Here is an 18066-nt window from a genome sequence, read left to right on the forward strand (position 1 = left end):
GACGTCCAGTGTACATTTGGGCTTTGCTTGTCTGTCCATCTTTCTCATAGTCCTTCCAAGCATGTTGTTGTTGAGAAGCAACTACTATGATAAACAGCAATGTTCCATCTTATTTGTCCTGTACTGAATAGGGAAAATGGAAAAGCAAGCAAGCATGTGTCTTCTATGAATAATGCAAAGAAAAACTTTCCGGTTTCAAGTGATGGAGTGTAATTAGAATTTTTATGGGGATTATATGACTTGAAGAACACCTGTTGCTGGTGATTAATTTTTCTTTCTGGTTAGCAAAGTAACACATTCCTAAATTGTCTCTTTCTTGCCTGCCCATTCATTTTTGCTAGGAAAGTAGGAACCTTGGGGTATCAGATGATGAAATGTGGAAAGGGACCAGAAAGGTCTGCAAGGCTATGTGTGACCACACCATTAGCTCAAATTATTTAATGAAAACTTCTTATCTACATATGAAGGCATAACTGTAAAAACAAACCCCAAAGCTTAAAAAGGAAATGTCTGCTCTAAGAATATCCAACTGTTACAATGAAAATAATTTGAAACCTCTCTTTTCATTAGTTTTGCATTTTTCAAATTAGCCAAAACCATGGAGGGTTTTTTTTTACGTTCGTTATCTTAAATTTTTTAGGTACTCTAGGCTGCAGTACTGGGACTGCAGACAGTTGCGTTTTCATTTAAAACAGTTGCGTTTTCATTTAAAACAGTTGCGTTCCATTTAAAAGCATCATTAAACTGTCTTTGATGTTAACAATGCTTCCACTGAAATAAATAAAACTAATTTGATTTGTAGATTTATTTTTAGCTTTCTAAGCCTCAAACATTTGCAAGTACCAGTTATAATGCTTATTGAATATCTGAGATTATCTGAATTCTAGTGTAAATATGATACCAATACGGTATCATTACAGAACTCAGATTTGCTAACCAAAGGTGTAGCAATTGTCTAGCACAGGGCGTGCTCCTATGTCACGTAATGTTGTTACAGCTTCATAGTTGCCCAAGATAGACTGTGGTGGGTCCACTTCCAGTCTGCACCAGGAGGATTACGCTACTTCTATAGTGTTTTGCTTGTTCAGTTTCCTTTTAGCAGATTCATGCATTTTTGCGAAGAATCTGCAAAGTGCTGATCAGGAGTAAGATGACTGATAGGATTTTCTGGAAAGCCTTAAAAACTAATTTGTATGTATCTTTAAATAGAGGCTTCTTCTAAATGTGTAAATATAGGCTGCGTGTGTCCTGAAAATGTGCATATTTTGTAGCCATTATATAACATCTAATAGCTGCAAAATACAGAACAAGTCACTTTCCAGCTATAGAAAAGAACTTTAAAGAAGTATGATCAGTTATTACAGAAGTTTGGTAATACAGCACTGAAATTTGTGACTCCTGTGTTTGACATAGCTAAGTGGTTGAACTGTTTGTGTGGTTTTGTATTTACACATTGCTGAATTCTGGAAATTGGAAAAAGGAAAAATATATTTTTGCTTTTATTATAAGTGAACTTCTTGTTTACTTCTATTATTTAATGCAAGTTTATTTTATGTAGGCACACATATTCAAATTCTTACTTCTTGTCTGACAATACAAATTGAAGACTTGGCTAAGGAAAGAAGAGTCCTGCTTAGTTTAGTTAGTAGTGACTGAGTCATTCATTCAGTCACTTAGGGTTCCTGACAGGAGAAGAAGGTGACAGGGTTTTTCTGAAATTACTCAGTTAAAGGTTTGCCTTTTTGCTGGTTATTTTCCTAACACACAAATGTTTTTGAGAGAGTCATGAGAGTTACGTTAAGTTGTTCCTTTGGTTATTAACTATGGACATAAAAGAATTTAGGGAACTTAAGATCAGACTTCAGAAAAATGTATCTTTTTTTGGCTGTGTAAGTGCACTGTAGCTAGGCTGCTAGTCTAACTTGGAATTGGCTGTTGTTAGATGTACTAATATTTTAACTAAGGCTGTTTGCAGGTTCTGTTTGTACAGACCAGACAGACTTGTGATGTTTATGATATTGAGCTGTAACTGAGGAAAAACCCTCTAAGATATTCTGATATGTATAATACTCACTGTACGACATGGAAGTGACATTAAAGCAGAAAATGCATGGCCATATTATTTTTAGGTCTCTTTCACCTTTCATTGTTCATTTGTGTATTTTTGAAATAAAGTGAAGTGATACTTCTAACTCAGCAAAATATTTTGTATTTAATTCATGGAAATGTAGATTGAGTATCTGAGTAAGGTCTGAGTTGCACAGATTTTTAAAAATGATTTTTTAAGCCCTTTTTTCTTTTGCAAGATGTTCTTTTCTTTCTATTGTTGTGGCAGTCTCGCAAACAAAGGAAATTATTCAGCAAACTGCCTTTGTGACTAATAATGGAACAGAAGTGCTCTTTAATATGCAAAAGAAAGAAGTTGCAAAAAGACAGTGTCTTTGGCTGACAATGACAAATGTCACTTTTAATAATAATTTTGAAAAGATAAGAAGGTATGAATTTTTGTTTTGTCAGAAGTATATTTTAAGTAGAACTATGTCCTGTTTAATGTTCTGGTCAACTATCCTTATCTATTTGCATGTAGCTGAATGTTAAGTTGCCAACTGCATTTAATTCAAATGGAAAAAAAAAATTAATATTTATTCATGAGTTTCATTTTACAAGTAGAAACATTATTTTATTGAAAGTCAACTGTATCTGATATTCAAGTTATATTACAATTTTTATAATAGTCTACACTAAGTAAGTGCCTCTGAAAAAGAAACAAAATAATTTTTCCCCTTTCTCTCTGCTGTCATCGAGTTGGTAGAACTTCTTGTTTTTCATCGAGAGAAAGGTGATACCACGGATGGCAGCAAATTTCTTTAAATTAGGTAACCTCACATTAATGTAAAACATTATAAATATATGTTGTTTCTACTCATTTAAGGGTTCAGATGTGAACACTACAAAGTAAAGTGCATTTTCTCGTTTTACAGAGATAGGAATAACACCTCTTCATTGAAAAGTATACATAATTAAAGCTACTTTTATAATATATGCAGAAAATGGTAATTAATCTGTTCATAATTGTGCACTAATTAATTTTAAATAGACACATACATTTTTTTTTTCCAGGCTAGAAGAAATTCTGTGTCTTTTATCTCTTGAATGCTAAACTTAATAGATGCGGGAGATATTATAAAAGTATGGCTACATGTTAAAAAAAATGAAAGTAATAATGTTAGAATTAATAACACTGGAATATATACTAAATTTTTCTCTCTGTTGGAAAGCTAATCTGTATTTATACATTTTGGACTAGAGAAAATTTAATATGAAGTAAATATTTTTATTTGAGATTATTGATGCCCATACAGGAAGCAAAGTTATGTTCCTGTGTGTTCTCCTATGTTTCGAGTCTTCTGGAAAGCAGCATCTACTGCGGCCACTTAACTCCAACTATCACACTACCATTTCTTCTGTAGCAGTTTTTGTGTGTAAGAACTTTGCTACATCCAAACCCTGGCATTTCTTCACTTAAAATGTTCATATAATCATTTTTACTGCACAGTACTTTGCTGTGTATCCTAGTTAATCACTGTGCTGTACAGAAATCTGGATCCTGGATCGTCTCACACTTTGTTTTTAATTGTAGTGGCTGATAGGAGAAATGTCATTGAAAAAGATTTTTATTACATAGATTTTTTTCCCCCAGAAGTGGAGAGCTAGTTTGTAGTAGCTATGAACTTTTAAACCGCAAGCCTCTAGACCCCTGCAGGTCTTTAATACTTTTGCACTGGGAGTATTATTTGAGAGTGCCATTAAAAATCTATAATCACTGCTGTGTGGTGGTGCAGTCAGTCCACTGTGTGGAGAATACAGTCATGTAATAAGCTATGTAATTGCAACAAATTATTGGGATGTGAAGGTAATCAAGATGATTGTGTGATCTATGTCTGTTCCAAGTAGCAATGCAATGTTTCCTTCGCTGTTTCTTTTCAGAGGTTTCTGTTGTGAGATACTACTTAATAGATGAATTCCGTATTAGAGAGAAAAGATGTTGAGGGACTGGTAAATCAGCAGAGGTGGGAGGCTGAGAACTTCCTCTGCCTATAAGGATTTAGGAATTAAAAGATTTCTGTCAAAAGTTTAAATCTCCATCTCGGAGTATGGCTTCTGTTATTCCTAAATTCTTTCTTAGATCAGTGATATGTTGGAGCCCAGGGCCCTGTTTTTCACATAATTAAATTTATCTCCAAAAGACAGTTTCAGCATGGTATTTTAAAAGAAAGGGAAAGGAATCCTGTAAATGACAGACTACAGAGGCAGTACTAGGATTAATACAAGTATTTTTGTACAGATATGTATGTGATTAGTTAAATAGCTGAACCAAGACCTTTTTAACACAAACTATAATTTATGAAGTATATTAAACTCTATTTGATGTAAATATTTAGTCAAGTAACTTAATTGCTCATAATAAAATTCAATAAATTGAATTTTTTAATTAAAATACATTCTAGACTTTCTTCCTGTGTGAAGGAAGTCCTGGAACCTAGATATTAAAATGTATTTTTTCTTATTAGTCCTTGTAAGTAGATGTTAAGAAAATGAGGAGGGGGAAAAGTCCTGATTTGTCTCTGTAGCGGTGCAGATTATCTTTCAGCCAGTGTGAAGTGGCAGAAACCAAATGATGAAAAAAGTTGCTATTATTCCCGATAACTTTCCACTAGAATAAAAGCGGCACCAGAGTTAGACCAGTGTAGCTGTTGTGATACAGTAACTCCAGTAAAATTTTTTGTGTAAACAGGCCCATTTATTTTTTACTTATGTTAGGTGTATGACATTTTTTATAAATTAACCTTTAAATCACGTCATGTATCACTTCAGATAATGTAAGTTTTTTGTTTTCCCCAATATTACTTTGAAAGGTTCATAAATGGAATTTTTAAAGGGCATTGTTATTCCAAATAGAAAGTTAAATAAGCACTTTCAACCTGATTTCATTCTGTCAGTCTTTCAAAAGTTCTGAAAAGTTTGTGTTACTAAAAATTGTTAATAATTTTCTTATTTAGGAAATGGTCTTTTCAGTTCTGCATTGGAATTCAATTGTCATTTTATGTTTATGTTCATTTAAAATTGTATGTCACTCAGGGTAATATACTGGATATAGATATTTAAAGTATTGAAATACAGGTAGCTCATGTTGCACGTGCTTGTAATTTGTACTGGAGAGTGTGTAAACTTGCTGTGTAACAAAGTGCAAGATGCAGGAGAAACAAACACATAGGGAGGAACATCATAAGAACACATAACGTGTATTTAACATAATGAGCTGACATATGTAGCTGTTATTAGTGGGCTAAGTTAAGAAGTCTGTGCTGCAGAAGAAAGGCAAGATACAAGTTTGAATTGAAGGGAGTAGCATCTTTATACTTAAAAGTTTCAGTTTTAATGTTACCTAAATGTAGCTAAAAGTTAAAACCACTAGTAGATGAGATTTAATTGCATGTTTTAAGTTGAGCTAAAATACTTTTCCTGATGCTTGTTTTGGCAAAGCATAAAAGAAATAGGTAAATTTGTAGAAAGGAATTTCATAGTTCCAATGTTTTATATTATTGAAAGAAGAAAGGTGAATACAAAATAAAACAGGAAGCATAGGAAATACATTTGGAATTTTATCTTTTGACACATTTAATAAAATGTTTAGAGGGAATTCTGAGTTCATTGTCATTCATTTTTAGCAGAAACATCAGCTAGTCAATTTTTGTGGTAAAGTTGCTTCTGTTTTTATATAGGAAAGTATTCTAATAGTAATGTCAGCTGCCACTTAGAGCTTATCTTGTTTGTAAAACAGTCCAGGTGGTCAAGAATTTAATTTTTTAAGTCTTCTAACACAACACTGGATAAAATATTGCCCCCTGTAGGTGTAGCATTTTGTCTAGGTAAACTAGGTTCTACTCGTGATTGCTTCTTCAACTACTCCAGCAAACAGGAAGAAGATAATTCTACTAAATTATTGTGAAACTTTGTGTATTGAGTTTACCTTGTCAAATAAAAGCTGTTTAGAAAGAGCACAAAATCTTAGATAGCCTTCAAGTTCAGTTACTTACTTTTAGAGAAGAGACCATCCTATGTAATTAGTCATAAAAGAAAAAAATATTTATATGTAAACTGACACATACAAAACTACAGTTCTTATTCCTGTTGAGTAGTCAGTCAGACCAAGGTATTTTACTTCCGAGCTGACTCTGAGGTATAGAGGGTTTTATTTGTTTGTTTTTTTCCATTATGACATGAGTTGTCTGTGAGAAACAAATATGTGCTGTTTGGAGATAAATAATTCAAGCATGGAGAAAAGGCAATCAAGGCATGAATCTTATTTTGTGGTTCAGTAACCTGTTCAGCTTTCTGAAAATATGTTAATTTCTCATGCAAGTCAGAAAGTTGGTATGAAGTGACAAGCAGCAGTGAATAGCGTTTGAATGAAAATATTTTTGAGCTGGATAGCACAGGATATTTTCATGTAATGTCAACATGTAATGGTGTAAAAGCTAATAACAATAAATAATTATTCTTCAGGACTAACTACAAAACAACAGTCCTGTTTATTTAAAAGAATTTAAAAGGCTAAAATATCTTAGATGAAGCTGTAAAAACAAATAAAACAGTCAAATAAAACGGGTTATAAATTAAAAACAAGCTTACATTTTTCATTTCAAATGTTTTTGTGCTAGGATCTTAAAGGTAATTGAGGTTCTTTGGATCATACCCTAGTTACTTAATGTGTGCACGGAAGAGATAGTATTGCATTTGTAAATGAATAATTAAAACATCACTAAGATAACTATGTGGCTTGGTACATTACTAGCTAAGTAAGCAGTATGTGGAGTATGAGAGCTCCAAAAATAATTGACTGGATATTAAATATAATGGAGGGGCGTATAGATACATATTAAAAACATTGAATGCTTTTTAATTTAATATTAAAAACATTGAATGCTTTTTAATGCGAGGATTTTTGTTGTTTTGGTGATATTTATTTAAAGATGCCATCATTTTCTGGAGTTTGAAACATCTTTTGGAAAAGATAAATTGTTTGATAACAGGGAAGTTATTATTTGAGAAAGAGATGCTAATTTGATATTTAAGATGAAGAGATGGTAAGTTTCTGTGTTATAATAATTCTAATTCTAGTGATGATAATAATAAAAATGAATTAAAGTGATGTTAATGTAATACTTCTGTAATGAGTATAACTTTCTATTCTATTTCCATAGCCAGCAATTCAATTAGTCTTAATAACTTTGTAGTAAGACATTTGTTCTTTTAGTATTTCTAAAACTGTGTTACATTATTATGAATTTCAAACTTTCATTGTTGTTTGTCTTAAGAACTCAGGATAATGATAAAGTTTGTAAAAGTAGGACATTTGAATTTGAAATATGACTATGAGAAAGTATTGCCTTTCTACTGGTTTGTGGTTGTAGAAGAAACCACTGGGAACCTCTGAGAGTTTTAAAAATACTTTTCATGGCACAATTAATGCCCAAACCAATCAGAATTTATGACAATGTGTTTTGAATCAAAATAATTCCGGTGCTGAATGTGGCACAGATATATTTTATATGCAAAAAAGTCCTTTTTTTATTTTTTTTCTGTCTACGAAATATAACTGCTTGACACTTCAACTATGAGAAACTAATTGAAGGATTAATGTGATGTATAAAACCTTTATTCATAGATGGGAATCTGTACACATTTACATGTGGAAAATTGAAATACAATTTTATTTGGGATTTTTTTCTGACTTTATAATGGTAATACATTAAAGGATTTTAACTTGATAATATGCTTAATCTGTGAACAAGCATTCTAAGATTCTTTACATGGATGCAAATTGATACGGAAATATAATTTTCAAGTCCTGTGTTCACACTGAATTACATAAATAATTAATTAGTCTTGCTGCAGCTAAAGTTTCATTCTTTTTGTAAGGTATCAGCCAATGTTTTTTTTCACTCCAGAAAGATGTCATCAGGTACTGTGTTTCCATAGAGAATATACAGTTTGATTACAGTGCCTTTTTTAACTAATTAGTATCCAGGAAGTACTCAAGAAAAAACTAAAAGTATTGTGTTTTCAAGTTACTTTTAGGTTGTGGTTAACTTCCTTAAGCACGTATTTTGATGGATCAAAGCAGCTTTGATTGCTGAACAATATAAGCATAAGTAAAAAAAAAAGTAAAAACCAACCCACATTAAAAATTGAAACCTTCAGTATTAAAAGATCAAATGTGAAATACTTGAAAATGCACTTTTCTCTGAAGATGATGTACAGTTAATCTATCCTATTAAAAGAAAACATTCACTGTCCTTTATTGTGAATCACAGAATGATTGGAATTCAGTTCAATCCACTCAAAGCAGTGTTGACACTGAATTCAGACAAAGTTGCTTAGGACAGCCTGCTCCAATAACAAAGCAATTATCCTCATTGTTAAATTTCTGTGGTCCCATTATCTTTATCTGTCTAGTCTTCTGAATCTGTCATCATTTTCTGTCTTCTCTTCGCGTTTCCAACTTGTTTTGTGTACTCCATTCCGATGTTACACCTTCTTCATAACTCATACTTCCCATTTCCTTACTGGACATCATTAACTTGTGCCTAATTGCCACCTTCCACTTCACTCTCACTTCTGTTGGTCCCTGTGTCCTGGTGAATTGCAGTTTCTTCTTCCTGCCTTTTCTGCCACTGCCTCTGTGTTTGATAGGTGTTAGAACTGGAAGATACTGAAGAATGAAGATTTTCTGCTCTTGGCCCTGTCTCTAGTCTCATTTGGCTCAGGATCAATAACTCAAAGAAACTGGATGTTGTTCCAATAGCCCCAGACATTCTCAGCTATCCATATGCAGTCTTGGGAGGGGAGGGAGCATGCCTACTGCCAGGAGAACCTTGGGAGATTTCATCTGTTGAACTTTGAGGTCAAAAATGAATACACACAAACTGAGGCTTTTTTCAAATCTCAGAGCTTTCCCATATTTAGGAAGATTCCATGAAAATGGTAAATGGATGCCTGACAAATGATAAATGAACACCTGGCACATGCCAAATTTTCCTTGCTCTAAATGAGGGAACACTAGGGCTTTTAAAAAAAATAAATTAGTTACCACTATAGCGGTAATTTTTTTTCTTCAGCTCATTCTTGGTCACAGTTTAACTATTTTTTTTGGAACTTAAAAACAAACAAAACCCCTTCAGTGTGAGGCAGAGTTGCCATTAATTTCAGCTATAACAAGTGATTTTAATTAAATTATGAGCAACTCCAAAAGGACTTCTGAAGGGAGTATCAGGTAGTCTTAGTAGGATGTTGTTGTGGTTTAGCTCCAGCTGGCAACTAAGCACCACCCAGCCGCTTGCTCATGCTCCCCTGGTGGGATGGGGGAGAGAATGGGAAGAGTAAAAGTGAGAAAACTCATGGCTTGAGATAAGGACAGTTTTATAGGGAAAGCAAAAGCCGCGCACGCAAGCAAAGCAAAGCAAGGAATTAACGCACTCCTTCCCATGGGCAGGCAGGTGTTCAGCCATCTCCAGGAAAGCAGGGCTCCATCACGTGTAATGGTTACTTGGGAAGACAAATGCCATCGCTGAAAATGTCCCCCCCCTTCCTTCTTCTTCCCCAGCTTTATGTGCTGAGCATGGTGTCATATGGTATGGAATAGCCCTTTGGTCAGCTGGGGTCAGCTGTCCTGGCTGTGTCCCCTCGCAACTTCTTCTGCACCTGGCAGAGCATGGGAAGCTGATAAGTCCTTGACTAGTGCAAGCATTACTTGGCAACAACTAAAACATCCCTGTGTTATCAACACTGTTTTCAGCACAAATCCAAAACATGGCCCCATACTAGCTACTATAAAAAAAATTAACTCTATCCCAGCCAAAACCAGCACAGATGTGCAACCAAGGTCTTCTGTGAACAAAGGGATTTTTTTTTATTTGTTCATGATAATGAAAATATTTTAAAAAAGGTTTTAGCTTCCTTTCCTCTCTGATCCAGAATATAATTCCACTTTTATCACCTTGTTGCTCTGTGTGATGCAGCAGGATGCCTCATCCTGAAGGACTGATGGGGAACTCTGTAACTCTATGGGTCTTTGTATTTCGTTGTACTGTCTGAAATTGAAAATACCGCATGCCTGCTCCTCCCTGTTGCACTGTTTGTTTTATTCTGGCCCTATTAAGAAGTTATACTGTGTTCTTATATTTCTTGTTCTTTCTTGGACTTCAGTGGGTTGGAAGGTGAAGGTCAGATTTTGAAGGTTTCCAATTATTTCTAGCTTTACCTTCAGTTCTTCAGAAGACAGTGTTCCCAACTTAACTCAGTTGAGAGTTGCTCATGTTTTTCCTAACTTTTCTGGTGTGATCTAATAAAACAAGAAGCAATTTTACTCAAGTTTGATATTGACTAAATAGAGGTTCTAGTCTAATTGGGGTTTCTGTTTCATCCTTTTGGGACTTCTTTGGTTGCCCTTCTGGTATTTCTTTAGTAATTTTGTCAGGATGGGTGGTTTGAAGTTATTGGCAGGTTCCTTTCGTGTGAAAATTTTCAGGGTTCTAGGCAGAATGTTATGTGCTCTCTTCTGGTCAGAGGTAAAAAGTGAAGCAAAAATAATTTTCAGCTCAAAATAGAAGTGCAAATCTGACCAATTCCTTTTAGATGGTGGAAGGTGCATTTCTTTTGATCTTTCTTTTCCAGTTTTTAAAACACACCTGTATAATTATTTAAGAACAGCGCCACAAACACAAATGTTCCCTGTCATCCCACAAAACAAACTGAGGAGGTTGTGGAACTGCGTGTGTTTCTCAGCCAGCACTTTCACATAGATGTATGATCCCTGATGTACAAAAGGCATATGTACACTCAGAGGATAATTTGATTTGGAAGGCTCCTGGGAAAGTAATCTGCAGTTCAGCCCCCTGCTCAAAGCAGGGCTAACACTAAAGCTGGATTCTGTAATGGATCTAGGCAATCTGTTCCAGTGATTAACCCCTCTTATTCTGGAATTTTTTCCCCTCATCTCTAGCTGGAATTTTGCTTGTTGCTACGTTGGGCTGTTGCCTCTTGTCGTTTTGTATTGCATCTCTCAGAATGTTGAGTATGTTGCCAATTTTTCTTTAATCCCACTCCTTTTTACATAGTGAAAGATGTTGCCACACAGCATTATAATCCTAAAGTGAAGTATCAAGATCTTGGCAAATGAAATTCATAAATCTGATAAATCTTCATAAATATTATATAAATAGAAAAAATTCAACCCCCAAGAATGGGATTTATGGTAGTGAGTAGAGGGACACTTGGAGTCTAGCAAAAACAGCGGGAAGAAAGGGATATGTGAAATCCTAGCTTCCATCCAGATGAATGCAGCCACGTTCAGTCCTGAAAGATGCACCTCTGTGTGTTGAGGCCACAAAAACCACTCTGAGTGTTAAGGTGTCTGTTACCTCAAGGTCTCACTCTCCCTCTTTAAAATGCAGGTTTGAGACATAACTGATACAGGAGGCTATAATGTTTATTAATTGATTAGCACACTACTAATAAACCAATTAACGGATTAGTTAACTAATAAACAAACCACTATGGATCACTTACAGTTCTATAACGCTTTACACCATTGGTAATTGCATGCACTTATTGAGTTCTATCACTTTATTCTTATAAATTGCACTCAACTATTATTGAATTATAGTTCTATAACCCTTCACTTTAACCTCCCACACTACTTATTAACAAATTTGCAGTTCTGCCACTCTTTAACTTCTCACATGGAGTCTTTCAGATGTAGACCCAGTGGAGAGTCCAGTGGGTTGCCCAAGGGGCTTCCCTCTGACATCCTGGCAGCCTTGATTAATGAAGCAGGTCAGCTTCATTATAGTCTGTGGGCATCTGCATTCCTTCTGGCAAAAGATCTGCCCTCTCTTGTTCTTGAACTGCTTTTATAACTTGTTCATTATTTCTTATGTTTCTAGACCCTCTTTGTTTACCACCCTTCTATATCCCTTTCTCTGCCCAGTCTCCTTTCAAATAAACAAGCTGCCCCTTAATTACTCTTCCCCAGTTGATCCAGTTTGCTACATCCATTCCCAGATTTCTTATTTCTAAACCCACATCCTAGGTAATCTTGGCCTTAAATGGTATTACCGATGTTGTTACTTAGGTATGATAGACTTGCAAGATTCTACCCCTGCAAAAGATGTGCGATACTCCCTTTCAGTTATCTGCTTAATAGCAATTACAGAATCTTTGTTTTATACACTTTCTAAGACATGTCAGTCTACTTCAGCCTTTTTTCCTCTACCTGGTTTTGATCAAGTATGCCTTATCTCCATTCCACTTAGCTCTTTCTTGGTTTATACGCAAGTGGCACACGTACCAGCACCATTATGTGCTTTTTCTCATTCTGTTTTTTGCTCACACAGTACACTATTTGTCAGGGAGCAGCGAGGGCCAGCTGGTCTCTAAGGGAGGAGGAGCCAGGAGCTGAGCATAACAAGGCTGACAGAGGCAATGGCCTCACCAGCAAGAGCTCAGTCCCTCCCCAGCAGCACTGTCTCAGAGTTGACCCTGAGTCCAGGTAGCCAAACCTCCAGCCCCTTCCAGGAAGGAGGGATGTTCCATCAAAAATCATCAGCCTTGACATCTGCTGATAATCCCTCTATTTTCTGCAGAGACCCTGTCTTGTTATGGGGTCCAGTACTCTGGCAGAACCTCTTGCTCACAATGTCAGTCCTCCCTTAGATTAGGACCAGATACTTTTCTGTTCTTTGAAAAGAGATTGGAAGAGAAAAAACTGATTAAATTTAACAGTATTAAACATTAACTCAAATTTAAATGGTGGTTTTTCAGTTATATCTTGCATATATATTTGGAACTTTAGTGGTATTTATTAATGATCAATTCTGATAAATAGTGTAACTTTTATGAGTTAAACTTTTACAAGACTTATTAAAATGTGTTTCTTTCTGTTTCTTTTAGTATCTCCTGAAGCAATTGGGTTCCTGTCTGCTGTTGGGGTGTTCATTATTCTCATGTTGCTACTTTTCCTATATATTAATAAGAAGATGTGTTTTGAAAATGTTAGTGGTTTCCCAGAGCTCGATTCAGGTTACACTACAAGAAAGAATTCACAAGATAAACTTTGTAAGTATCTGAAATACAGTGTACTAAACTTAATTATAAGAATGCACGTTTTTACAAGGATGTATAGAAATACAGAAATAATCACTTGACTCAAGTGATGAAAACACACCATGTTGACTTTTCCCGTGACTGTGCAGTATGTGGAAATGAAGGAACCTTTGTATTCACAAACCACAGAAATTCAACAGTTATATAACTAAAGACTCGACATTTACTTATTGGAAGATATTTCTCTTGCACTATGAGAATAGTCTTGAACGTATTTTAAATGTTCCGTAACTGTGTATAATTAAATCTTCTCAAGTAAATTTGTGAATGGGATTATTGGGTTTTCACTCGGCCTATTAAAATCCTTCACCGACCTTTTGGAGAAGGTCTTGCATATACTCAACTGGAAAATAATTTTAAAGAAGTCAGACATTAGAAACTAAAGACATCTTATCTCTGACTTAAAAAATTATTTCTATACTTTTTTAATAGAACAAGGTCTTTAAGGATAACTTGAAATGAAAAAAATTAGACCTTGAAAAAGATACTGAGGGTTGGTAAAATAACCCCTTTCTGCTTTTGGGCTGTGAAAATTGAATGGGCTTTGTTAGCTGACTTGAGAGGAAGAGACAGGCACCAGAGAACAGAATGGGAAATTTGAACGGTTTTCTTCCCTTCTACCTCTTTAAAAGGTGCAGCTAAATTTTTATTTTCAATTTTCTTCTTAGAAAGCAACACGGGCTTTTCTGGAGATGCTGTTTCAATTTTCTGGAGACAGAAAAAGTGTCCCCCCCCTCCCCCCTGCAAATTAAGTTTGTCATCTTAACTTTCTTTTTTCTACAAAATGAGTCTTCATGTTCCAAAATATCTTACTTTATGTAAAAGACAACAAATATTTTAGGGTGAAGAAGTCTCCACGATGTGTGTTTTTGTGCAGCTATTATGTTAAAAGCTTGTTTTAATGTGACATTGGTGAAAGGATGTAATTTAAATGTCTCACAACTTCTTCTTTGCAGGTTAGAATAAAAAAAATATTTCCACCTCACACAGTTGTCTTATTTTTGAAAATAATGAATTTTATTATGGCTAGTTGATGCTGCAGTTGATGAAAGACTATGGTTTTGCTGGTTGATTGTGGCTTCATTTCAAGATATTTACTTAGCTGCTTTCTTATTATTTTCAATGCATATTGAATGGAAAGAGCAGAGCTGCAACTTCCCCTGGTAAATGTATTGAGTTTGAGATAACAAAAGCAAATAGCTCTGAAACTGAACTTGGAGAAATGGAGTTGATCTGTTTGTGAAACGGAGGATCTTTCTGTATTAAAAGTTGTTGCTGAATAGGTTGGACAAATGGCGTTTTTCAGAAACCTCCACCAAAATCTGAGCCTTCCCTCTGTGTCTTCTCTGGTCGACACTCTTAGCAGTGCCATGGATGATCTGACCAGTGTTGTTGGAGAAGTCGGCTACAGTGTAGCTGATTCAGTAACAGAACAAGTAACAAGCATGATAAATGGCCTTCGTGCCGAAGATGAAAGCTCCAAAATACAGAATGATAAACCTGTGCAAGGGAGAGAGGAACATACGCCATCATTAACTCATTCTCAGGAAATTAATATGAAAGCGAAGAAAGGTATTGCAGAACATAAAGAGACTCATTATTCTAATTCATTAGATTTTGTAAAAGAAGATACAAGTCAAGGTGGAGTGTCTGACCATGTCGTGGACAAAAAACAGTGCCAGTTAAAAGGCAGAGATAGTAATAATCATTTAAGTGATACAGAAGTACCTCAGGATTTGAAGAATGTAGGAGGACATTTTAAAAGGGAAGCAGTAGGAGGAAATGAGTGTTTTGTAAATGATAAGTTCTTGAAAGATAGTAACCTGAAAAGTAATAAATTTACAATGGAGCAATCTATTGAGGAACAAGATAATTGCCTACATGCAGTATCAGGTAATTCTAAGAGTCACTTGCATAGAAAAATCAAACCACGGTCACCTGGAGTTGTTTTTAAGGATTCTGAAGAAGTCCACAGTACTAAGGTTCCCCAAGATTTAGAAACAAAACTTGTTGAAGTAGGGAAGCAAAAATTATCAGACTCCAGCTTGAACAAGACACACAATGACTGTTCCAATTGCATTAATGAAATCAAAGAAAAGAAATGTGAAGCCTTTTTTGACAGAAAAGGAAAATCTGTATCAAAGGATGAAGACAATGTGTCAACTACAATTGCAAAAGTGGGTAAAAAGAAAAACTCGAAATCAGAAAAGAATTCAAGAGAGCTGTGTAATAAGAAGACAGCAGGAAAAGGTGAGGAGTCCATCAGCAAACTGCGTTCTTCAGCCTTTCCTGAAACTTACAATACTTCCTACTTTTTTCACCTAGTTTACACATTTAATAATAGTGTTTCCTGTGGATGAAAGTAGGTCTGTGTTGTCAGTGCTTCATTCTCTAATTATGTTGATATTTCTTGGAAGTTAATTACTTTTTAAAGTATTACTTAAAGGAACCGATTAATAAATGCCTTTCCTATGTTCTAACTTTTCTTTTTCTATATACAGCTTTTCTTACCTTCTCTGCAGCGCCCTGTGTGGTTTCTGTTGAAAACTATGAATTAATTAATACTGAAAATTAACACTTGTTCTGTGAAGGTGGTTTTTATTTTGTGTATTTTAAAAGCATTGCATAAAATGTGGTAAGATGATAAAGAAAAAAAACCCTCATGTTGCATTTACATTATAGTAGATCTTCACAATGTATTTCTGGGATATGTAAGATAGTAATTTCAAGACACAAAACTCAATGACAAGTGGCAGTTAAGTGATTTTAAGTATAGAAAGAACTGAATGAGGCTTGCCTTAAAATTGTAGTCTTACAAAGAAAACCTGTGCATTATTGATATGGATTCTGTGTGTGCCATCTTCAACATTTGATCTTAAACAATATGACAATGGGATTGCAATAATAGTTTGTGAGTAAGAAGTAAAACCTTGTATTTTTACACAATTGTTTTGTAGGCTGTGTAGTGAATTTTTAGAAAGCAACACGGGCTTTTCTGGAGATGCTGTTTCTGTAGAGAAATGAATGATTTCGTAATAGAAATCAGTTGTGGGTTGGTTTTTTTTTTCAGTGTGTGTGTTTTCCCTTATCTGAAAATTTCAGTTACTCGTTTTGTGGGGTTTTGGTTTTGTTTTTTTTTTTTTTTATTTGATTTAGGAGGTGGTTTCCATGTTTGCATGATAACCTATGATTTTACCTGTTATTTCTTCATGTAATACAATATTTGTAAAGTATATTCTCTATCAAAAATGGCATTTTAGGTCCCATAATAAGCAAATGAATAGCTTTCAATATGACCTGTGTTAGCCAAATAAAGGCAAGTTTTTAATAAGAACATGAATTATTTTAGGCAAGTTTCCAGCTAACATGTGAAAATCAAAAGAGAAGTGGCAAGGAGAGGCATAAAAGCCTGAGGATTTTTTTTTTTTAATGTACAGGAAGCTATATTTTTGCAAGAAACTGAAACAGATTTGTATTGTTCATTTAAAAAATGTTTGCATGGATAGCTTGTGTTTTAACTTTAATGAGGTTTTTAAGTCCTCTGAAGAAGTCTTGTTTCATGACTTGTAATAATAGTATACATCCTCATTCTTTTTCTTTTATGCTAGGAACTGGAGAAAAAATATCTGGTATCATTGAGAACTTCTGGATGCTTACAAACATCAGTGTATGATTAGAGGCATAACTTTCAGCACTTCTTTCAAACATGTTGCTACCATGTTTTATACTATTCCATTCTTTATACTTTATGCAGACTGATTAATGAACCTAATTTCATATTTGTGAATACGTTTCTTGTAATGATAAATGATGCATCTAATACTGAAGTCTGGTAGTATATGTTAGTCCTGGTATGCCCTGCTTTAATTATAGTTGTGGAAATCTGTAGAAGTTTCCTAGGTAGCAGGTTTCAACCTGTTGAGGGCCATGTGAGATACAAAATTTTACTCTGTGTACCAGCAAAGGAGGCTCCTTTTTCTGGCAGCCTCTTGCAGTGAATCTGCTAGCCAGAATATATCTTGTTTACTGTGATGTTCTCAGTAAGTGATCAGTGAAATTGAGCTTGCTTTATAGCCATCCATACAATGGGAAGAACCATATCTGTCAGACTTGAATTAAAATTGATAGCCTAAAGTTGAAAGATCTAGTTGCTCATTAGCAGTCTTTTAAGGCACCAGTTTTCCTATAAATACTAAATTAAGATTACGTACACATTGCATGTAGAGCTGGTAGCACCATCTGCAGTTAAGGTTTCCTGACATTTTCCATTTCAAGACCTTATTGTCAGTTGCTTATAACTGTGTGCCAAATTTGAAATATTTGGGATGAAATTTGGCATGCTTTCTGTCTGAGATTTTTTTTTTTTTTTAAGCTATAGTTTAGAATCTTTGGCTGTTTCCAGGAGTAGAGTATGGGAAAAGCATGCTGGTTATCTGTGCAAAAAATAAGTAGATTTCACATCTGCTTCACTAAGATGCTTTGTCACCTTTGTATATTGGAGTATGTACTTGAAATGTGGGAAAGCACTTTTCCCATGTCAGAGATGCCCATGTTCTTCTATGAAAACACACGTAAGTTTGACCAAATTGCAAATCTTTGGAAACTTTGCCTTTGGAAAAGGCATAGTAAATACTTTTTATAATTTGCTTGTTCAATTCACTGACCATCCCATTTGCACTCATATGCTTCATTGTAGGGGTTGAAGAACAGAGCAGCTCTTATCTTGCTTTTGATACTTATGGTTACTGAAGGATGCTGGGAATCCCCGTAAGAGACCAAAACTGGGTGCTTGGAGCAGGAACCTGGACTATGGGGCTGGGAGACAGGAACTTAGGATAA

General features: G+C 34.9%; 1 protein-coding gene across 8 annotated transcripts in view; it reads left to right on the forward strand.

The window, feature by feature from the left end:
• SYT14 (synaptotagmin 14) overlaps window positions 1-18066 on the forward strand; it is a 104662-nt gene that overhangs the window by 16239 nt on the left and 70357 nt on the right. For 5 of the 8 annotated variants that reach the window (XM_075496343.1, XM_075496344.1, XM_075496341.1 and 2 more), the window contains exon 1: window positions 13902-15477. In XM_075496343.1, coding sequence (XP_075352458.1) covers window positions 14520-15477 — 958 coding nt within the window. In that variant the 5' untranslated portion in view covers window positions 13902-14519. Of the gene's footprint in view, window positions 1-13014; window positions 13180-13901; window positions 15478-18066 lie in introns of those variants that run through there. The other 3 variants (XM_075496347.1, XM_075496349.1, XM_075496348.1) reach the window with 1 other exon arrangement.

Source organism: Mycteria americana, chromosome 3 (assembly GCF_035582795.1).
Source record: "Mycteria americana isolate JAX WOST 10 ecotype Jacksonville Zoo and Gardens chromosome 3, USCA_MyAme_1.0, whole genome shotgun sequence".
Lineage (NCBI taxonomy): Eukaryota > Metazoa > Chordata > Aves > Ciconiiformes > Ciconiidae > Mycteria > Mycteria americana.